The sequence below is a fragment of the Lepus europaeus genome, chromosome 3 (assembly GCF_033115175.1).
Source record: "Lepus europaeus isolate LE1 chromosome 3, mLepTim1.pri, whole genome shotgun sequence".
Classification (NCBI taxonomy): Eukaryota; Metazoa; Chordata; class Mammalia; order Lagomorpha; family Leporidae; genus Lepus; species Lepus europaeus.
In genome coordinates this window covers 53,251,933-53,275,160 of record NC_084829.1, presented here as the reverse complement: position 1 = coordinate 53,275,160, position 23,228 = coordinate 53,251,933, and the positions used below count along the sequence as shown (strand labels likewise).

The window sequence follows — 23,228 nt, the reverse complement described above, 5'->3', positions numbered from 1 at the left end:
AGACCTCGAGGAAACGAGGAAACTCCTGGCTCCTGGCTTAGGATTGACACAGCTCTGGCCTTTGTGGCCATTTGGGGAGTGAACCAGCAGTTGAAGGTCACTCTCTGTCACTCTTTCAGTTAAAAGTGAAAAATGAACTAAAAGATTTTTAATTAAAAATACAGCTTTTTGTGATAGTATATAATTTATTAGGTTCCTTCTTTATTTTCCCTGATAAACATTTTCCATTTTCATTAGCCAGATGGCTTGGCCACTTTATAGGTAAATATAAAAGTAGATGCATGCTATAAATGTTACTTGCCAAGTGGCCAAATTCACCTTTCTCATAGTCTAGGAGAGGAAATTTTAGAAAACTTGACTATTCTGTATCTTGCAGCTTTCTTCAAGAGACACAAGAGAGGGAGTCAGGCTTTTTATGTAGGGATATCATCTTTAGTTCTTAGAATTCGAAAATAAAAAGATAGAGAAAACTGATATGGAAATTTAAACTTAGAGTGGGAAGCACAGTGTGTTAAGGGATTACTGACTTAGTGAGTATTAGTGCCCTGACCAATGGCATCAGCACCAAAACCTCTGGGGATGCAGCCCAAGAATTTGTTTTCACAAAGCCCTCCAGGCGATTCTGATGCCTCCTGCTAGTCTTTCAGAGACAGGGGCTTAAACAGCAGTTACATCAATTTAAATCAGGGGGCTGGAAGCCACTTCTTTCTTAAAGTGCTTCACAGTCAGATGATGTAAGGCAATGTAATGTGTGATAGAACTGAATGTGTTTTGAGGCATGCAAGTACATGTTACATTTCATAAAACTAGTGACATAAAGAAGACAGGTGAGCAGAGAGTGGCTGGTCCGTTGTCCACTCCGTTAAGGATCCATTCTTTCAAACCACAGTTGCAATCAATCTGAAAATTTACAAGTCTACATGAATGCTAACAGGTCATCAGCTGCGTTTTCACTTTAAATATTCCTCAACTGTGATAAAAGATAACACAAAATCTGCCGTTGTAACCATTTTGAGTGTCTACACTGGTACCTCAGCCCCGTTTCTAAAAATCAGGAAAGTGGTTTTTCATCATGATGATAGTTAATTAATTGGACTGGGGACACACTCCGACAGCTTCCACCTGTGAATCCTGACAGCTGTGGAGCCGAGCTGTAACCAAGCGTGCGTTTGGCGGTCGGGGTCCGAGTCGGGGGTCAGCGCGCGGCCGGGATCCCCCACCTCCACCCCGCCCCCAGCCCCAGTCCCGGCTCCGTGCGGCTCGGTGGCCGCGGTGCAGGGCCGCGCAGGGCCAGCGAGGGGAGCTGCAGGGTAACTTTTCCCAGGGAAAGAGGCCGGTCGTCCCCCACCGGCAGCCACCCTGCCTTTTGTTTGTTTTCCTGCCGGAGGCTGGAGAGCGGCCGGGTTCCTGCTGCACTGCCATGCGCCGCGCGGCCCGGGCCACTCGCCGGACCTCCCGGGCGTCCCCGCACCGAACCGTCGGCCCGTCCTAGCGGGGATCGCCCGCATTTCCAGTTCCCGAGCGGGCGGCTGCGCCCCACTCGCCGCCGAGCTGCGCTCACCGCAGGGGCGGGCCCCCGCCTGTGTTCGCGGCGCCAGTAAGTGGGGCTCGGGGGCTTGGGGGCTTCTGCCGGGCGACCTGTCACTCGGGGTGCGGGCCCGGGATTGCGGGAGGGACGGGCCCGGCGGCCCCTTGGAGGAGCGGAGGGCCAGGAAGAGGCTAGTGGGCTGTAGTTCCTCTGCCTCCTGGCGAGAAAACTCGGGTTCGTCGGAGTCTGGAGGATTGTGCCGGTGCCAACCTTTGAGTTCTCAGCAGAGGGGAGCCCCTGGGCTCTGTGAAGCCCCTTAGGGGGCATTCGGAGTACTTGCTTCTGGAATTTCCTGGCTAGGCCCGTGGGTGTCCCGAAAGGGATCCGGGCTAGAATCCTCACATACTTATTTGCAACCATTTTTCATTGGATTTCTTTCTGTTGTGATTTTTTTTTTTTTTTTCTCCTTCCTGGTCTGAGTAGATGTTATGAAGAAGGCTGTCGAAGGATTTTCCAGAACAGTCGTTTCTTTTGTCAGGTCAACCTTTTAAAGTTTGTCTTGGACACTTAGATCGAGGTCTTGTAGGTCGGGTAGTTTGAACGCATCGTTCTGCGGGAAAGAGTGTCCATTTCCACTTAGAACTCCATCAAGACTTGCTTTTTGCTACAGCTGAGCTAAGCCGGAGGGTTGGGGCCCAGAACGCGGCACATGGAGCTGAATTTCTGGAAGGTATTGGCACTTGGGGTTTTTGAATTCTGACCTGGGGCACTCTGTAGTACTAGAAGTTTGATAGTCACAGGTTTCATGTCTAACATTTCTTAGTGAGTGGGGGTTCAGAGTGTGCACCATTGGTGAATGGTACCATGGCCCAGTGTAAAATCTGAATGAGCTTTACATTTGTGTAGTCAACACATACATTATTAAGAAGAATTTGTGTCTCAACCATATGCTTGGCTGCGCTAGCAGCTAATATATGCATAAATATGCACATTTGAAATAGCTTCTGAACAAAGCGCTACAATTTGATGAATCTTTAAGGCCTTCCTGTCTGAGGACCAGGCTTTGTAAAACACTAGGAAGTGGGTGTGGAAATGAGAGCAGTTTGTGGATTTTTTATACAGTGACCCACCCCCCGCCACTTTGTTTTTCCTTTTCTTGGCTCTGTCCTCTTCCCCAAAGTCAAAACTGGTAGCTGAGTGGGGGAGAGGGGCTAGCTTCAGGCCATGGAAGTGTGTTGGAGAACTGATGGAACCTGAGTAGGCAAAACTCTGCCACCCTTGCCAAAGGGAATGAGCATTTGCTGTAGCCCCCTCTTTATCCATGGTTTTGCTTTCTGTGCCTGTAGTTACTCTCTATCAACTCTGGTCTGAAAATATTAACTGGAAAATTCCAGGAGTATATAATTCACAAGTTCTGTTTTGTTAAAGCTTACTATGGTATACTGTTACAATTGCTCTATTTTATTATTGTTACTTTCTTAATGGTGCCTGATTAATAAATCAAACTTCATCACAGGCATCAGAAAACATAGTGTATGTAAAGTTTGGTACCACCAGCAGTTTTGGGCTTCCAGTGAGGGTTTTGGGACATATACCCCCTGGATAAGGGCGGGACAACTGTAATCACAAAGAACTGATTTGTCTCACTAAAGTGTCTTCTCTACAGACTATGTCTAAACCAGCTACCAGGATAACGAACAGTCCATTTGGGGTTTTATTTATTGAATGCTCAGCGTCATCAAATCCCTTTTTATACTCTGTGTTGTATTCTCATTGCTTTCTGAGGTTCCTGGTGAAGGTGGAAGTTATGTCAGCCTTGAAACTTTGGAATGATCTTTAACCATCTGTTCTTTCATTTCCTTCATCCTTTAAACCAGTGAGTCATAAAGACCTTTGATATGTGTGTATGGTTTATATATAAATATATATATATATCTATATATTCTATTCCGGGACTCAGTCTTCCTCTGTTGCAGTATTAGAACAGCCCTTAGGTAGCCTGGCTCTTGGAAATGTTTGCTCAATGAATGAATGAATGAATGAGTGATTGAGAAGCTTCCCTCTCTTTTACAATAATCACTTCCTTTTATCTCTGAACTGGTCCTGCAACCTGTAGTTCCTCTTCATTATCTGTTATCTCAAATCTAAACTAGTGTATCTGATTTTTCTAAGGCCTTTCATAATGAGCCTCACCCTCCCTGTCTAAATCCTATTTTTGGTTCTGCCTATGTCTTTGCTGCTCAGGGCACTTTGCTCTCCTTGCTGTCCTTCTGAGGGGGCCGTCTGCCTGCAACATCACTGTCCATGCTCTCCCTAGATACCCCCCTCTCTGCTCTCCACTCTGAGTACAGCTTGTTCCCATCCTTGGAGGAGGAACTCAAGTTCTACTCCTTTCAAATTATCTTTCCCACTACTCATTCTCTTTCTTTGAAGGCTTGAGATACTTGTTTGTTTGATCTTTGTTATGTTATCTATATCAATCTCTAATTCGTTTACATTATTTTAAACCTCTTTAGAACAGAAGCCATATTTTATGCATCGGAATTTGGTATTGCGGGCTTTGGAGTTAGGCAGAATTGTGGTCAGTGCCTGATTCTAATTACTAGCCTTGTGGCCTTATAAAATTCTCCTGGTGTTAATCTTCTCATGTGTAGGACAGGGGAAATGCTTGCCCCAGCTGGTTGTGGTGTGAAGATGGTCCACAGCACCGACTCAGTAACTGTGTGCTTGACTGTGGATGGACTGTCATCCATCAACCAGTGACAAGTAGAGTCCTGAACATGTAGTATACATTTGTTAAATACTTGTCACCTGGCTTGTAGTAGACCTCATGTCATGGTTCAAATTAGCAGCCAGGAAGACTGGGGTAATCATGCATTGAATCTTTAGTAAGTATTATCCTGTCTGTGCTTAAGATGGCTTGGGCTTAGGTTATTCCTGGCTACAGCTCTGCTTCTGGGATGTGTTGCTATTTTTCCATCTGAACCTTGCCAGGAACATTACTGCCTTAAAAAAATTTTTTTTTCACTGCTGCTCTTGCGGCAAGCTCCTCCATTTTTTTGTAGGAGCTGGCTGAGTTGAACTGGTACCTAGCCCTTTTACTAATGTCAACCCCTATAAAATGCATTTTTCTGCTTGTGGGTATATGTGAGTGTGTATATTTATACTTGCCTTATGGTTTCTTGGCAGAATTTTTGCATCTAATGACCTTTTGGTATATGTTCATCTAAAAGCCTGTGAATAGTATGTCACTTAGCTGTTGATTCTTTCATCAATCTTTCATGGCCACACCATTCTGAAAAAGGCCTGTGACTAGAGTATCAGAAATCTATCTGTCTGTGGACCTCAATGTTTGCGGTTGACCAGGAGAATATACAAACAGAGGTGTGTCTTGGGTAACTAAAGACATACTATTTTAAAGTCATAGTGTAATTGTGTCCCAGGTTGTGCTTGTGTTTGCCTTTGAAATGCATCTCTAACTTCCTTATCAAAATACATGTGTTCTAGAAAAAAATCCCTTTGTTAAAAAGATTTTGGTGAAGCCAATCATTTTCGGGGGTCAACTTGCATCAGAAGCCCAGGGAAGTAATATGGCAGGAAGAAAATCAGAGGCGACTTGATGAGCAGCCAAGGAAGAAGTACAAGATGCAGCTCTTGTTCAGCTTGGGATGGTGACTGAGGTTGGTGTGGGCATTCACGCTCCATCTCTCTGCTCCTCTGGTGTCAGGAAATTACAGCTTCATAGACTTTGAAGAAAGACCAGAAAGCTTCCATTTTTGCTTTCCTTCCAGGGAAGTTACAGCTTGACTCACTTCACTTTGAAAGTTGATACCTTCCTAGGAAGGGTCCTGTTGGGGCTTCTCACCTAGGCAGTCTGGAATCACACCCTGTATATGTTGACTTGAGAAGTTGTGGCCAAGATTAAAGAAAGTTTCAGAGTTCTACTTGTTTTTTTTTTTTTTTTTTTTTTTTTTTTAATATGTGGGTTCAGAATTAGCCAAATACTGATGCATCTTCTCCAAGGAGGAAATGGGGAGAGTTTGATATAGCTTTAGTGATACTCATACTTTTTTTTTTTTAAATATGCCACTCTGCAGATAACAAGGATTCTGTTCGGATTAGGTGGTCCTGTGAGCTCATCTATGAAGTGCAGATGTTGGGTGATCATTAAGTTCCCATATAGAGAAAAAAGACTTCTAATCCTCTAGAATGAAGTGAAGCTTCCTCAATGGGGTCTAATGAGATACCATTCAAATCTACGTTAGTTAGCATTCAGTTAAATATTATCTTTAATTTTTCCCTAGATTTTGATAGTCCTTGGGACTACCATAAAAGGTATTTCCCCAGAATCAAAAAAATAAAGTAAAATGGCATAACATCCAATTATATAAATGACAATGCCATGAAAGTTACTTATCTGCTTGAACTTGTGGTTCCCAAAAGATAATTGTCATCCTAACCCATTTTTTTTTTTTAAATGAAAAGACCACAGTAGTGCGTCACACTTCATTTGATAGTTTTCCCACTACACTGAGGACTCTTGGTAGGCCCTTGATAAATGTACAGAAATGGCACCGAGAACCACACACTTTTGAAGTCATACCAGTGTGAGTCATTTTTTTACCTTCCATATGTATAATGTGACCTGTGATAAAGTGCTGATAACATGTGACTGCCCTCGTGGCCATTCTAAGAGATAATGCCCCAGAGCCAAAAAGACAAAGTATTATGGTGAATGTCCAGTTGCAAGCAGCCATCTCTCAGTACTGCAGACATGGAATTGGTTCCCAGACACTCCCTCCCCCCCGCCGCAACATGTGGATACAAAAATCTGTGGATGCTCAAGTCTCTTGTGTAAAATGATGTAGTATTTTTATATAACCTGTGCATATCCTCCTATGGTAATTTTTTTCTTATCTATTTATTTGTTAGAGAGGCAGAGAGAAAGAAAAAGAGATAAGCAGACAGAGCTGCCACCTACTGCTTCACTCCTCCAATGCCCATAGCAGCTGGCAAGGGGCCAGGACAAAACCAGGAGCTGAGAACTCAGTCTGGGTCTGCCATGTGGGTGGCAAGGACCCAACTATTTGAGCCGCCACCTGTGGCCTCCCAGCATGTGTGTTAGTAGTAAGCTGGAACCCCAGTAGGGGATGTGGTCGTCTGAAGCAGTATTTTAAACACTGTTGCAAGTGCCTGCTCCTTCCTGTATACTTTAAGTCATCTTTAGACTGCTTATACTACTTAATACAATGTAAATAGTTATGACACTGCATTGTTTAGGAAATAGCATGGAGAAGAAAAGGCTACACATTTTCAGAACAGACACAAATTTTTTTCTAAATATCTTTGACCACTGGTTAGTGAAGTCCACTAATGTAGAAGCCACAAATAGGGCAGCCCAACTGTATTTGACAATGTGATGAAAGTTACTGTCTACATAAATTTGTCCTTCTCAGAAAATAATTATTAACAGTTTTATTCTGTTAGATACCACCTTTGTTTTTAAAATTAGTTTATTAGAGAATGATTTAAAATAAAGCTGAGAAAGAAAAAAATAAGATATACATGCTGTTAGCTTTGGAAAGCAAATGTTTTTCTAAATTAGTGTAAAACTTTTAGGACACATGCTTTTTTTTTTTTTTTTTTTTTTTTTTAGATTTATTTATTTAAGAGGCAAAGTTCTCACTCTTTTTCCCTGGCCTCTTGTCAGGAAGGAGCTTGCTGAGCCTTCGGGCCATGTGCTCTAGGCTTCCTGGCCCAGATACAGGCCTAGATGTTCTTCCATGTGGCTGGTTCCTGGTGCTTGGTATGAACCCCTGTTTTCCTCTCTCTCTTAAATAAAGCTCTCACTCTCCTATGCACCTTTCTCACTAAATAAAAGCTTAAAACGAAAAAAAAAAAAAAAAAAAAAAAGAGGCAAAGTTACAGACACAGAGAGGGAGAGAGACAGATGCTGGTTCACTTCCCCAAATGGCCACAGCAGCCAGAGTTGGGCCAATCTTAAGCCAGGTGCCAGGAGCTTCTTCCTGGTCTCCCATGTGGGTGTAGGGACCTAAACACCTGGGCCGTCTTCCACTGCTTTCCCAGGCTATTTGGTGAGAGCTGAATCAGAAGAGGAGCAGTCGGACACAAACCAGTGCCCATATGGGATGCTGGCACTGCAGGCAGAGGCCTAATTCACCACAGCGCCGTCCCAGGACACATGCTTTTTGAACCTTAATCCCAAATTAGCTGTTCAGTTTTACAAAGGGGAGAGGTGTGATGGAATGGCAGCAAGGGTAGACTTGGTTGTGTAAGAGAACCACCTCTAATCAGGATTACCCTTTATAGATCCGTGAGTTCAATGCACCATTATTTTGAGCACCCATTTGTGCCAGCTGTATGCCGGCCATTCTGCTAGGTGCTGGGAATACAGCTGTAAACATAACAAATTTTTCTCCCTCACAGTGCTTCTATCGTAGTGATGACATAGTTGTGTGTATGTACTCCTGCGGTGGTGGCAAATGAGGGTGATAAGAAGAGTGCTGGAGTATTTCTGCCTAGCTGCAGGGGTTTCCTCTGTGTTCAGGGTTTGGCAAACTGTGGCCCAGAGGTCAGATCCTATTTGCTGCCTGGTTTTGTAAAGCAAATCGTGTTGGAAATCAACCATGTCCATTTTTTCATGTATGCTCATGCTCACTTGCTATGCTCGTTTTTTCACAGAGTGACTGCTCTTGTGCTCTAACAGCAGCCTTGAGTCGTTACGACAGCCCTCAAGTACCTTGAGGTACACAGCCCTCAAGGCCTGGAATATTTCCTGGCCCTTCATAGTGTGCTGCCCACTGCTTTGTTTTATATGAAGCCATTTCTTCTTCAGGGCATTGTGTTGATTTGTTCTACGTGATAGTGAACCCTCTTACACTGAGGTCAGTTCCTTATGTAAATGTGCTATAATATTTGTACAAAGCTTGACTATATGAGGGCTCTTCAGAAATTTCCTAGAAATAGGGAATTAAAAGATAAGTTTTATTTTGCTACAAAAATTTCTGAAATCCATGCATAGGTTTTTAATAATATACATTGCCCGGCCGGCGCCGCAGCTCGCTGGGCTAATCCTCCGCCTTGCGGTGCCGGCACACCGGGTTCTAGTCCCGGTCGGGGTGCCGGATTCTGTCCCAGTTGTCCCTCTTCCAGGCTAGCTCTCTGCTGTGGCCCACGAGTGCAGTGGAGGATGGCCCAAGTCCTTGGGCCCTGCACCCCATGGGAGACCAGGAGAAGCACCTGGCTCCTGCCATCGGATCAGCGCAGTGCGCCAGCCGCACCGTGCCAGCCGCGGCGGCCATTGGAGGGTGAACCAATGGAAAAAGAAGACCTTTCTCTCTGTCTCTCTCTCTCTCACTGTCCACTCTGCCTGTCAAAGAAAAAAAAATAATAATAATATACATTGCCCATGAACTTTTTGAAGACCCTCTCATAGATACAATTTCTTTTATTTATTTCTTTATTTGATTGGCAGAGTTGCAGACAGAGGAAGAGACAGAAAGAAAAGCCTTCCATTTGCTGGTTCACTCACCAAAAGGCCGTAATGGCCAGGGCTGGGCTGATCCAAAGCCAGGAACCTGGAGCTTCATCCAGGTCTCCCACGCGGGTGCAGGGGCCCAAGGACTTGGGCCGTCTTCTACTTCTTGTCCAGGCCATCAGCCAGGAACTGGATCAGAAGTGGAGCAATCGAGACTCAAACCAGCTCCCATGGGCACTGGCGCAGCAGGCGGAAGCCTAACCTACTATGCTACAGCACTGTCTCCCATAGATACAATTACAAAATTGTTTTATACCAAAGTAAACAGCTGAAGCCAGGAGTCAAGAACTGCCACATGGTTTGGCAGGGGCCCATGCACTTGGGTCATTCTCTGCTGTCTTCCCAGGGGGGATTAGCAGGAAGCTGAATTGGAAGCAGAATAGCTAGCTAGAACGTGAACCAGCCCTCTGATATGGGTCACAAGCGGCAGCTTCGCCCACTGCACCACATTGCTGGCCCCCAACATGGGCATCTGAACCTGTGTCTTAACTGCTAGGCCAGATGCCTGCCCCTGAAGACTTTCTGAGGTTCACGACGCCAGCACCTTTGGTGTCGCAAGAGAAGTCGTGGCTCCTCCTGGGATTAAGCACCTGGCATAGGAGGGGTTCTTGTCTCAGAGCTTAGGCTGAAAGAGGAGGGAGAGGTAAAGCCGTGAAGCAGCTTCTGGGCATGGAAGAGAGCACACAGATGTCTTAATTATCTCTTCCTGCTCTGCTCAATTGATGCAACCTTTTTAATGCACTCCTTTGTTAAAGTAAAGACAGAGCCGAGTTCTGAACGAAGAAGGTTCTTTTGGCCACATAGCTGCTGTTCTCCACACAGAAAAAAAGCAATTACGTTGTATATGGGCAGCAGAACTGGAGTCTGTAGAGGAAAATATAAACCCAGATACACTGTCTTTAGTGCCCCTTTAAAAGAAATAACAGTATTCACTGTTGGAAAGTAACGACACATTCAATCTTGATAGGAAATCTAATTATGAGCCTAGAAAAGTGAAATGGAACTCAGAAGTACCATGAGAAGGGTCATTTAGTGATTTTGCACATAATCCGATTGTCCCATGAAGACAGTGTAAAACGATTAAGGCCAAGTGAGACAGACTTGTCCCACAAATCTGAGGGACATCAGTGGCCCTGGTGAGCTTCATCTACCAAGAATTCCAGGGTTGTGTATCATTTTGTCTCTGATATTAAAACATGGATACTTGTGGCATTTATTCAGTGGTCACCTAGATTTCCAAATAAAGAACAAATGGAGGGGGCCTGCACTGTGGAGCAGTAGGCTAAGCCTCTGCCTGAGGTGCCGGCATCCCATATGGCAGCCGGTTCTAGTCCCAGCTGTTCCTTGTCCAATCTAGCTCTCTGCTTATGGGGTGGAAAAGCAGTAGAAGATGGCCCAAGTCTTTGGGCTGTTGCACCAGCGTGGGAGACTCCTGGCTCTTACTTCTGGATCTGCTCAGCTCCAGCCAACACGGCCATCTGGGGAGTGACCTAGTGGATGGAAGACCTCTCTCTCTGTCTCTCCCTCTCTCTATCTGTAACTCTACCTCTCAAATAAAATCTTTAAAAAAATTTTTTTGGGGGGGGCCAGCGCTGTGGCTCACTTGGTTAATCCTCTGCCTGCAGTGGCGCTGGCATCCCATATGGGTGCCGGGTTCTAGTCCCGGTTGCTCCTCTTTCAGTCCAGCTCTTTGCTGTGGCCCAGGAGGGCAGTGGAGGATGACCCAGGTGCTTGGGCCCCTGCACCTGCATGGGAGACCAGGAAGAAGCACCTGGCTCCTGGCTTCGGGTTGGTATAGCGCCAGCTGTAGCGGCCATTTGGGGGGTGAACCAACGGAAGGCAGACCTTTCTCTCTGTCTCTCTCTCACTGTCTATATATCTACCTGTCAAAAAAAATTTTTTTTTAAAGTGAACTGAGTTGTCACTGGCCCAAGCTCATTTCCTGGGCTGTATAACAGAAGGTTCATGATGCAGGCCGCTGGCCACCAACAGGTGTTCCAGCCTCCCCTGAGGACTGGAGGTGAGAGGAGGGAATTGGGGCAGATCACAGGGAGGTTTTCCCATTGTCAGTCACCTAGCTGGAAAAAATCATAACATTGACTTTAAAGGTTTGCTGGAACTCTTTGATAGAGGGCTAATGCTGGCTTTCTCTATTCATTTTGGGTACAGCCTTGCCCAAAGGTCAAAGACCTGACCTGATTCCACAGAGGAGTCCTTTCTGTGGTTCATGTTGACCCAGCAGCACCAGTATCACCTGGGAAGAACCCGGGTGGCCTGCCTGTTCCAACCCTTCTATGGCATTTACTTTCCTTCCATCAGAACTTCAGAACATGGCTGGTCAGATCAAAAAAGCTGATGATCTTTACTTTGTACATGAAGAACTAGCAGCCCTGAGAGTTTTGAGGTAATGGCCCAGGGTGGAACAGAAAATAAATAGCACAGACTGAAATTTGTAATTGGGCCATGCAATCAGTGAGTGCCTCTGCGCACCTGCTGTGTGCAAGTGCAGGCTGAATGTGAGGTGTGGGGGCACAAAAATGACAGAAGAGCAGCCCCGCTGATGCAGAGGACGAGGCCATGGGTCACTGGCCCTGGGGAAGGGACTGGCAAGGAGGTGAGAATAGGGCACTGATGGGTGAGCCCTCAGCTGTGCCTGTCTATGCTTGAGGCAGGAGCTCTGGAAAGGGGATGAGCTAGGCTATAAGGACTGAGAAAGAGTTGATTCTTAGCTTTGAGAGCTGGCTTCTCTTGAATTTAGGACGGACAGGTATAGCGTGCAAGATGCCCTGGCCTCCTCACTGGCCTTTGTGCATGTGACAGGAAAAGCAGAAGCATCCTTTTTTTTTTTTTTTTTTCCATAGATAAATGCTAACTTGACTCCTCCACGGAGTCCCAGAATCACAAGCATTAGACGAGAAAATACCTTGGGCATGAAGGCCAAGTGCCCTGATCATACTGCAAGTAAACCCAGGGACCAAGAGCCTTGCTGAGTAGAAGCTGGGCTCCGCTCCCTCTGTCTGCATTCATTTTGCCTTCACTATAGGCATCTTAGTTTTGCCAGGAGCCTGGTAGGTTCGCTGATGTCTGTTTGGAGAATTGGCCCAACTAGAGCACAACCACATTGCTGATATCTGTGTTTGCACTTTGAGGTACAAAGGACAGCTGGCCCTCTGTGTCTGTGGATTCCACATCCGCAGACTCAAACAACTGCAGACTGAAAATATTTGAAAAACATGCATCTCTACTGAACACATACAGCCTTTTTTTTTTTTTTTCTGTCATTATGCCCTAAACAATGTGAGGGTTCTTAAAAAAATCCGCAGGCAGATGGAATTAAAAGATAAATTTATTTTGGTGCAAAAAAAAAAAAATTGAAATCCACACATGTTTTTTTCATAATGTGAATTTCCCATAAACTTTTTTAAAAATTTAGTTATTTATTTAAAAGACTTAGAGGCAGAGGCTGAGAAACAGATTCATCCGCTGGGTCACTCCCCAGATGGCCACAATGGCCAGGGCTGGACCAGTCCAAAGCTAGGAGCCTGGAACTCCACCTGGATCTCACACGTGGGTGGCAGGGGCCCAAGCACTTGGGCCATCCTCTACTGCTTTCCCAACCTCATTAGTGGGGAGCTGAACCGGAAGTGGAGCAGCCTGGATGTGAACCAGTACCCATGTGGGAGGCTGGCATCATAGACGATGGCTTCGCCCACTATGCCGGCCCCTCCCATGGATATTTTGAAAACCCCTTGTATAGTAAAATAGTTACTTAGGATTTTCATTAGTTTAGGTATTACAAGTAATATCAACACAATTTGAACTATAGGGAGGATGTATGTAGGTAATAAGCAAGCATTAGGTTCTTTGATATAAGGGAGTTGAACATCCATGGAATTTGGTATCCCTGGGGGTTTTGGAACTGACCCACCCCACCCCCTACCCCAGCCTGAGGATATGGAGAAATGACTATACTCTGTCTATTCCTATCATTCTCTGATCTCCTTAAGAACTTCATGATCTTTTGACTCTTGCAAACTTTTCTTTAAGTTTGATACCTGGAGCTTGAGTTCTTAATAAATATATATTTAATATGTATAAATAAATATTAAATATATATCTAATATATATTAATAAATATATATTTAAAATTTATTTATTTGAAATATAGAGATCTTTCATCCTCTGGTGCACTCCCCAAATGGCCGCAGCAATTGGAAGCAGAGCAACCAGGACTCAGACCTTTGCTCATATGGGATGCCAGCATTGCAGGAGGTTTCTTAAACCATGGTTTGTCAATACCAACCCCTGGATCTTAATACCACAATAGTTGTTTAACTGAGCAAGTAACTTGTATCTCAGTTTTTTTATATGGGAGAAAGATGTTTAAAATAGTACTGTTGCCGGCGCCACGGCTCACTAGGCTAATCCTCCTCCTGTGGCGCCAGCACCCCAGGTTCTAGTCCCGGTTGGGGTGCCGGATTCTGTCCTGGTTGCTCCTCTTCCAGTCCAGCTCTCTGCTGTGGCCCAAGAAGGCAGTGGAGGATGGCCCAAGTCCTTGGGCCCTGCACCCACATGGGAGACCAGGAGGAAGCATCTGACTCCTAGCTTCGGATCCATGCAGCGCACCGGCCTTGGCGGCCATTTAGGGGATGAACCAATGGAAGGAAGACCTTTCTGTCTCTCTCTCTCACTGTCCACTCTGCCTGTCAAAAAAAAAAAAAAAAAAGTACTGTGGACAAATTACTTGTGCCTCAATTTCCAGATCTGTAAAGTAGGAATAATAAAATGATACCTACCTGGTAGAGTGTGTGTATTAAATGTACTAATATAAACAAAGCACTTAGTACTATGCACATAGCAAGTATCAACACATTTTTGTCTTATTTAATACAAAATTGTGGATTAGTTATAGTGAATGACTTACCAAAGTTGTTTCTTGGTTTCTGAGCTATATTTGAAAGTACTGCTGGGGCCAGTGCTGTGGCTCAGCGGGTTTAAGTAGTTTAAAGCCCCAGCCTGCAGGACTGGCATCCCATATGGATGTGAACCAGTGGATGGAAGACCTCTCTCTCTCTTTCTCTCTCTGCCTCTGCCTCTCTATAACTCTGCCTTTCAAATAAATAAATATTTTTTAAAATAATTATTTTATTTATTTGAAAGACAGAGTTATAGAGAGAGGTCTTCCATCTGCTGGTTCATTCCCCAGATGACCACAGTGGCCAGAGCTGGAGTTGTGTCAATCTGAAGCCAGGAGCCAGGAGCTTCTTTCAGGTCTCCCACTTGGGTACAGGGACCCAGGCACTTGGGCCATCTTCCACTGCTTTCCCAGGCCACAGCAGAGAGCTTGATCGGAAGAGGAGCAGCTTAAATCTGAACTGGCGCCCATATGGGATGCCAGTGCTGCAGGCTGGAGCTTTAACCCACTGTACCACGGTGCCGGCCATCATTAAATATTAAAAAAAAAGAAAAGAAAAAGTATTGCTAGTTCTAAAATGCCAATTCCAAAGTTAAGAGGTGGGCTATTGCATTCTGTTTACTTCTTGTGCTGTGTTAACCATGTGTACTAAGAGCTAAACTTAAATATTGTACTGTCAGGGGCAGAGCTGGAATCATGGAAGCACCATGGAAGCTGTATGTGTGCTGATCAAGTAGAAAAAGAACAATTTTTCTTTGCTCCCAGTTTCTCTTTAAACATAAGCATTTTTTCCTAGGCTTTTACTTTGCCATTTTTGATGGAGACAGAGGAACATAGAAATATGTTTCTTCCACTAAAATAGCTTCGAAGTCCACATTTGCAGGAAGCCGGATTAGAAGCCAAGTAGCTGAGACTGGAACCAGGTTCTCTGATATGGGATGTGGGTGTCCTGAGTGCTCACTTAACCACTTTCCCACATACCTGCCCCTGGAACTGCCTGTGTTGAGAGGCACAGAGAGAGGACACTTGTGCTCCCATGTACTGATTCACCACCCCAATGCCTGTAAAAGTTGGGGTTGAGCCAGGGGTGGGGTTGAGAACTCATTCCAGGTCTCACATCACCACCGCCTCCCAGGGTCTGTGTTAGCAGGAAGCTGGAATCAGGAGCCAGAACTGGAAACTGAATACAGGTGCTCTGATGTGGGATGCAGGCATTTAACACTGGGCTAAATGTCTGCCTCCATACTTTTAAATATAGACTGGAAGCATACCTCTGCTTTCAGCCCCATACTGCTACTTTGTGGCTTCTTGTCAGCATGGTGTGGTATTGCCATATGCTAATATCAGTTATTCAGATTTCAAGATAGAATTATGAACTCCTGTCCACTGTGCAAAGTTAAAGGATGTACTCTATTTTAAAAAGGAAGGCCCCTTGTTCATTGAGTAAAGAAGCATAGATTTCTGACTTCACTCTTAAAACATTCAATTTTGAATGAGTAAAAATCATTCCTGCTATAGTTTATGTTGTATGATTTGGGATGTTTTGTTGGAGAGAGGTAAGGCAAATAATAACCCACAAAGATAACCAGGTCCTAATCCCTGCAGCTTAATTTAACAGGTAAGAAAAACATTTCAATTTTAAGAAATTAATTTTTGCTAAGTGATCCAGAATATAGGTAAGTGATGTGCCCTTAACACTTAGGCATTATTTAGATGCCATGCTTCTGGGGATTCCAAGCCAGTGATCTGCACAGTAACTTTTCCTTCCTTGTACACCAGTAGCATGCTTGGCTCCGCTAGTCCCCCAGGGTTTACCTCACGTGCCCTGTCTCCCTGTCCTCCTGTCATTTGTATATGCTCCAGCTCTCCAGCTAGAGGCCAGATCTACCACCCGGAGCTCCTTGGATCTTAGATCTCAGTACCAACCATAGCATAGTGCCTTATACCTAGTTTTTCACTCAAGTGATACTTTGTTGATAATTTGACTTCTTGACTATATCTCAGACATTTGTGCATATCTGACATATGCTTTTATATCCTTCTATAATAATAACTTTACACATTTCTGTATTGAGCAGTATAATTGCGGGTGAGCAGGCCAACCACTGAGGAGACAATAGTTGATATTTTAACCACATTGTAAAGAATTCAGCAGTAGAAACTGTCTTGTACTTATCAGCTGAGATCTCCATGGAGTGACTTATGGAGAAAATCTCCTGGAGAGAAGCAGGCATGGTGTGCTTGAGAGGAACCAGATGACAGGATGAGATGTATTTTTATACTGAACTGAGACTTGTTTAGATATAGTTAAAACATAAGGTAGCTTAGTGGCTCTTGTTCTAAATGAGCATTCCAAAACACTGAATTAATAAAACACATTGAAGTATTCAACTTTTTTTTTTTAAAGAACAGCTATTACACGTTCACATCTTACATCTTTGATTTTTCTTCTTTCTTTGAAGACTGATTATAGAAATAGATGTCTCATGGTGCGGTATACAATAAAAGTGAACATTTGTGTGCTGACACTGTTTTACTGCTAAGACTCAGATTGAGAATGACACATATACCTCTTTATAATTGGGTCCCACTCCGAATTTCTAAATATTTCTTTATTTACCCACTGCCCTCCATTGGTTTTATGCCTTAGTCTGGCACTTCTCAATCCTGCTTGTACATTGGAGTTACCTAGAAAGCTTTCAAAAATGAACACAGCTCATTTCTCACTCCTGACTTGCTGGGCATCAGTGGATGTTAAAAGTTCTTGTGGAGATTCTAATGTTGAGCCAGGGCAAGTACCACTAGGCTTTTGCGTGCTTGTGAACATACCACCCTCTGGAATCTGCCAACCTTTTGCACAGCTTTCTCTACCTTTAACTCTTTTCTGTGTAGGAAAATCTTGCTCATTTTTCAATATCTCAGTTCTACCTCTTCTCGAGGGTTGTCAGATCTCTCCCTTTCTCCCAAGAGCTAGTTGATCTCTCTTGCATGTTGATTTATAGTACTTTCTACATTTTTTGTGTACATGATGGTTGTGAGTTATTGACAGGAAAAACCCTCCCCTTATTTATAGTGGGCTCCCAGAGCCTTGCATAGGGTTTAGCATCTCAGTAAAGATACAGTAGAACTATGTGCTCTTTCAATCTGACATCAGTGCTTGGAGAGACACTAGTCTGATCCATTGTATAGTTGATACTAGTTACCCAAAATGACATATTGGAAAGCAACTGCCAGGGATGGGTTAGTGATGCAGTGGGTTAAGAAGCTGGTTGTGATGCCTGCATCCCATATTAGAGTGACAGTTCAAATCCTGGCTGCTGTACTTTCTATCCAGCTCCCTATGAAGGTACCTGGGAAGGCGATGGAAAGTTGCCTAAGTGCTTGGGCCCTTGCCACCCTTATGGAACAACAAGATGGAGTTCCTAGTTCCTGGCTGGGCTGGCACCCACCCTGGCTGTTGGTGGCCATCTGGGGAGTGAACCAATACATGGAATTGCTCTTTTTGTGTCTGTCTCTCTGTTTCCCTCCCTGTCACTTTGCCTTTCAAATAAATAGATAAATAAATACATCTTTAGGGGAAAATGCAGCTACTGTAATGTGAGAGTTAAATTCTTGCCAGAGTAGTTGAATTTTGTTCTTTGACAAACTCTGACAAGGAAGAATTGTCAAGGAATTGACTATGTGTTGAATGAATGACCCAATCTATCTCAATTTCAATCTCTTAATTCTTTCACAAATAACTTTCTTAGTGTTAATCTAGGAAAGCATTGTTCTAATTTTACAGTTTAAGTGAATGAAGGAGGAGGAATGGGGCATTAGCCATCAAAGAAAGGTTTCTAGAATTCATAGAAGCAAATAGTACATGCAATACTATTACCCAAAAACAGTGAGGGAAACCCACCTGTTACTGTAGTACAGCTCATTGTTAAGATTTGGCTGCCACAGTTTATTAAGGAGATGGAGAAATGTGTGAGGTTCGGAGATGAATGCCAATGCTAATTAAAGGAGTGGAAAATGGGTCCCACGAGGAAAGGTGGTACAATTCAGGCAGAAGGCCAAGAGACACTTGATTATCAATTTCATGTGAATACACAATTGTTACGACACGATTTCTTTATGTCCTCCAACACTAAGCATGAAGAAATTAAATCAGAATATGAAAATTGTTGATTAGTCATGAAGAAAAATATTATAAGTAGATGTAAAAATGCAAATCTGAGCATATTAGTACCCTCGTTGGGGAAAAAAAAAGTAATTGACTTTTCATTGTCTCTTTGGGGAAAAGCCTATACATTTCTTTTTCTTAAGTAAAGGATATAATTTATTAGTTGCTTGATTTTTGGTAAAGGTTTTGATGTTTTTTTTTTTTTTCCAGGAAGATGACATAATGCAATGGTTTAGAAGTCTTCATTGGAAAATGAGTTATAAATGATGTAGAAATCATATGTGCTGTATCAAAAAATAGATAATAAACATGAAGAAGAGGAGACAGCAAATTCAGAGTCAGACTTGTTTGTGCTGTCATTCAGATACTCTCCTTCTGTTATGTTGAGGCATAGCTTGAATCCCAAACAGTCTACAGTGCAGTAATCCTCATCTGGAGAAACTTATTGTATGATAGTGTTATTGAAGTAGGCAAGCATACAGGTTAAAATTGATCAGATTTGTGAACTGGAAGACCACTCCTTCGCCACGCCCCTGTGTGGCCTCATGCCCCTACCTGATGCCTTTGCCATGCCCCTGTGTGGCCTCATTCCCCTACCTGGCCACACCTGGGTGCCCACCAGCCAGTCAGGTTAATTAACCACTCCCCTTTGGAGTAGGTTAAAAGCTGGGACATGGTGTGGCCCGGCCTGCTCTTCTTCCCTGGCTTCTTGCCAGGACAGGGCTTGCTGTAGCCCTGCGCCTCCAGGGCGCATGGCCTTTGGGCCATGTGCTCTAGGCTTCTTGGCCTAGATGCTCATCTACGTGGCTGGTTCCTGGTACTTGGTATGAAACCCCTATTCACCTCTCTCCCCTAAATAAAGCTCTCACTCTCCTATGCATCTTTCTCACTAAATAAAAGCTTAAAACGTACCATGCTGCCTCGTTTATCTGTGCCGGTATTTAGAATTCTTCTCCAAATATTAGGCAGAACCCTCTTGGGTTTATTAATATCGGGGATTTAGTAATAAGCCCGTGGTGAAATCGTAAGGCACCCCAAATTTTGGTAGCACATGTGGCACCCCGGATAGCATTTCTAGGGAACTTTAAGGGGCCACATTCCAGTGTAAAATTTAGGGGGTCTTCTCCGATTTCATTATGTCTTCTGAACCAGTCAGTATTAAATAAACCTCCAGTGATGTGTGTTAAGCTAAAATAAATGTTTAATAAGATGGATATAAAAACTTTTAAAGATTTCCTCTCTTGACCATTCTGAGGAGAATTTAAGAATTTTTTAATCTATAATAATTTAAAATTTATAGAAAAGCTGCAAGAATAATACAAAGACTACCTTATCTTAGTCTGTTCAGGCTACCATAGCAAATGCCATAGATTAAGTATCTTAATAGAAATTTATGGTCTCATGATACTGGAGACTGGGAAGTCCAAGACCGAAGTCCCGGCAGGATTTTTTTTTTTTTTTTTTTTTTTGAAAGTCAGAGTTATACACAGAGAGGAGAGGCAGAGAGAGAGTGCTGGGTCATTCCCCAATTGGCCACAATGGCCAGAGCTACGCCAATCCGAAGCTAGGAGCCAGGAGCTTCTTCTGGGTCTCCCATGTCCCCATAGATTTTAATTTCAGCTGGTGAGGACTGCTTCCTAGCTTATGCATGGCTCGTGAACGGTCCTCACCTGGCCAGGACAGAGTGGGGGAGTGGAGGAAGGTACAAGATAATGATCCTGTGGTGTCAGAGTCCTACCCTCATGACCTCATTTCACCTAATGTTCTCTTCTTAACTGCAAATCTCTAAATATAGTCACATTAGGAGTTAGAGTTTCAACACATGAATTTGGGGAGAGGAAGATACTATCTGGGCTATAACAGATCCTTTGCCCAGATTTAGCTGTTAACCTTTTATCCCGTTTATCCCCCTAAAACCGACCCCCTGCACATACCTGTCCATGTACAAATATATAATTTTTGTTCTACCCACATGAGAATAAGGATGATCTCTGATATCGCTATGGTTCAACTTAAAGTTTTTTGAATTTACAACAGTTCGTAAGGGATGTGCATTTAGTAGAAGCTATATATTGAATTTTGATCTTCTCCCAGGCTAGCTCTGTGCAGAGTGATGCTCTCGATGCCGGGCTGAATATTGTGTTTTACGTTTTTGCATCCTCTCCTGCTACAGCGTGCTCATCTGTGTGTGTGTATGTATAAGACACCCAGCACTTTATTATAAATAGGACTTGCATTAGAAGATCTCACACAACTGTTGGCTAACCTAAGTATTCCAAGCATATATAAGGTAGGCTAGGTTAAGTAATGATATTCAGTGTAGTCAGTGGATTTCCAAGTCATATTTTCAATTTCTGATGGGTTTACAGGTTTGTAACCCCATTGTAAGTCAAGGAGTAAATTGCATGTATCATAATCCTTCACCTATAAATCCTTTGAGGTGATTTTCCAAGAATGAGACCATGCTTACTGAACCATAGTGTAGGCATCAACTTAAGTAAATTTAAAACATTCATATTCCAGTTGTTTTCATGGACCATATATCCTTTATAGCATTTTCTTTTCCTCTAGTACAGGATCTAGTTTTAATTTTATTATTATTTTTAACAATTTATTTGAGAAAAAGAAAAAGGAAGGAGAGTTCCAGTATACTGGTTTACTCCTCAAATCCCATGACGGTGGGGGCAGAGCCAGTTTGAAGCCTGGAGCCCAGAATTCAGTCCAGGTCTCCCATATGGGTGGCAGTGACCTAAGTGCTTGAGCCATCACTGATGCCTCCCAGGGTGGGCATTAGCAGGAAGCTGGAGGAGTCGGGGGCTAGAGCCAGGTATTAAACTCGGGCGCTCTGAGATGGGGTGTGGACATCACACTCAGTGTCTTAACAACTCAATCAAACATCTGCCTCCAAAGCCTGTGGGTTTTGCTCAGCTCCCTTCAGCCCCTCTGCCTTTGTTTCTGTCCCTTGCAGTGCCAAAACCACATTTGCTTACAGAAAACCTCTTTTTCTTTCAATGCTCAGTCATTTCTGAAGACTTTCCTGATTGCCCTCTTGAGCCCAGATGGAATCGCCCCACCTGGAAGCCAAGGGTGATTTCTCCTTATCCCTTTCCCTACATCCTGTATCCTAAGCATGTTTGAAATATTGTTTGTATTCATGAATATATAACCTCCCACCCCTCATCCCCTGCCATGAGATTCTTCTTTGACAGAAGAGACCCTGTTTTATTGGACTTTATATCCCCAGAGCTAAACATCGGCTCTGTTACACAGCAAGTGCTTTATAAATATTTATTAATCATCAGTGGAATACATGACTGTAAAGAGCTGCCAAGGAGTCAGATCCTGAAGAGTTTCAAGAGGAAGGAAAACACCCCTGTGATCAGGTGCCTTAGAGTGATTCCAGGAGAAAGGGAAGTGAGTGGGGGCAGTGGGCGGAGCTTGCTCTCTGTAAGGCTTCAGTTTTATGATAGAGTGGTGAAATCAGGCATGACCTTTGTATTTCATAAGATTCTCATGCTCACACACAGCCTTCAGAAGAACACGGCCTAGATGTAGCTTTTTTTTTTTAATTTAAAAATTTATTTCGTTATTTATTTTTATTTATTTGTTTGAAAGACAGAGACAGAGGTCTTCCATTCACTGCTTTACTCTCTAAATTTTATGCCCTCAACAGCCAGGGCTAGCTCTAGCTGAATCTAGGAGTCTGCAGCTCAATCTTGGTGAGTGGTAGGGATGTAGAATATCACATCCTTCTAATCATTAATTTCTGATTTTTTGAGTCTTCAGATTATTACTTTGAAAGCCATATTTTTAGAAAGTATGCTGTGTTCTTATTTAAGAAATTGTTTTGATGTTTGCATTATTAATGTGATCACTTATTGTTTGAGAGAAGAAAACTGAATGCTTCTTAATCATATAACAGAAAAAAACCAATGACTTATTAGAAAAACCATATAACTAGATGACTTTAAAAGGGACCCACCCTTAGTAGGCCTTGTTCTTATTGAGCTTTTGAATGTCTCAAAGTAAACATAACAGTGTTGATGTCTACCCATAAATTGTTCATGGAACCCATGTTAAGTTTTCTGTCAGGGGAACTGTAACATAGCATTTATTCACTTTTGCATTTTACATTGTTAATCATAACTGCAATGCCCAGTATACAGTATATTTAGCACGGATTCTCATAACTCAGCAATTTCCATCAACCACAGCTCCCGTGCCTAGAATAATTAGTCAGCAGAAAAGCATTGAATTAAACTGATTTGTTTCTGAGTCAGTGACAAATTTACTTTCCAAGCATAGTATCTCTAGCTTTATTTTTAAAAAGAACTAGAAAAGGACATTTTTTAAAAGATATTTTTTTTTTTTGAAAGGCAGAGTGGCAAAGAGAAAGAGACACTTCAGTCCATTAGTTCACACCTTAAATGACTGCAACAGCCAGGACCAGGCCATGTCAAAGCCAAGAGCCTGAACTCCAACCAAGTCTCCCATTTTCTGCTGCTTTACCAGGCACATGGGCAGGGAGCTAGATCAGAAGTGGAGCAGCTGGGACTCGAACCAGCATTTATGTGGGATGCTGGCCTGCAGGTAGTGGCTTAGACCACTATGCTACAATGTCAGCCCTGAAAAGAGCATTATTTAGTCCAGGGGTTGACAAACTTTCTGTAAAGGGCTGTATAGTAAATACTTTAGACTTTCAAAGCCATACAGTTTCACAAATATTCAACCCTGCCAGCATAGACAATAATGCAAGTGCATGGTCATGCTTCTGTCCCAACAAAACTTTATTTACACGAAGAAGTGGTGGGCTGGGCCACCTGATTTAGACTATCGAAACACGCAAGTTCAAAATGTACATTAGTATTTATCCTTGTCTCATTTTTCTCCACAGGTAGAAGACTGATCTTTGAAAATATGTATTTGGGAGATAGTCACGTTCTGTTGACTACGTTGTGCTGGTGCTGCCATCGAAAAATCTGGTTACACTCTGGGGAGGCCTGCTACCACTGCAGGACTGAACCGCCGCAGCCCTGAGATGAGCATCTGGCCTGAGTGTGCA

The 23,228-nt window shown here is 43.4% G+C and overlaps 1 protein-coding gene across 3 annotated transcripts; it reads left to right on the top strand.

The window, feature by feature from the left end:
- The first annotated feature begins 1,386 nt into the window (after positions 1 to 1,386).
- LOC133755981 (uncharacterized) lies at positions 1,387 to 23,203 on the top strand. Of its 3 annotated transcripts, none has more exons than XM_062186282.1 (2): positions 1,387 to 1,597; positions 23,061 to 23,203. In XM_062186282.1, exon 2 carries the CDS (start codon positions 23,084 to 23,086, stop codon positions 23,201 to 23,203), a length of 120 nt encoding a protein of 39 aa, XP_062042266.1. In that variant the 5' UTR covers positions 1,387 to 1,597; positions 23,061 to 23,083. The 3 variants fall into 3 exon arrangements, with proteins under 3 accessions (XP_062042266.1, XP_062042267.1, XP_062042265.1); XM_062186283.1 differs by lacking the exon at positions 1,387 to 1,597 and adding an exon at positions 2,227 to 2,258; XM_062186281.1 differs by lacking the exon at positions 1,387 to 1,597 and adding an exon at positions 5,109 to 5,208.
- The last annotated feature ends 25 nt before the right edge of the window (positions 23,204 to 23,228 follow it).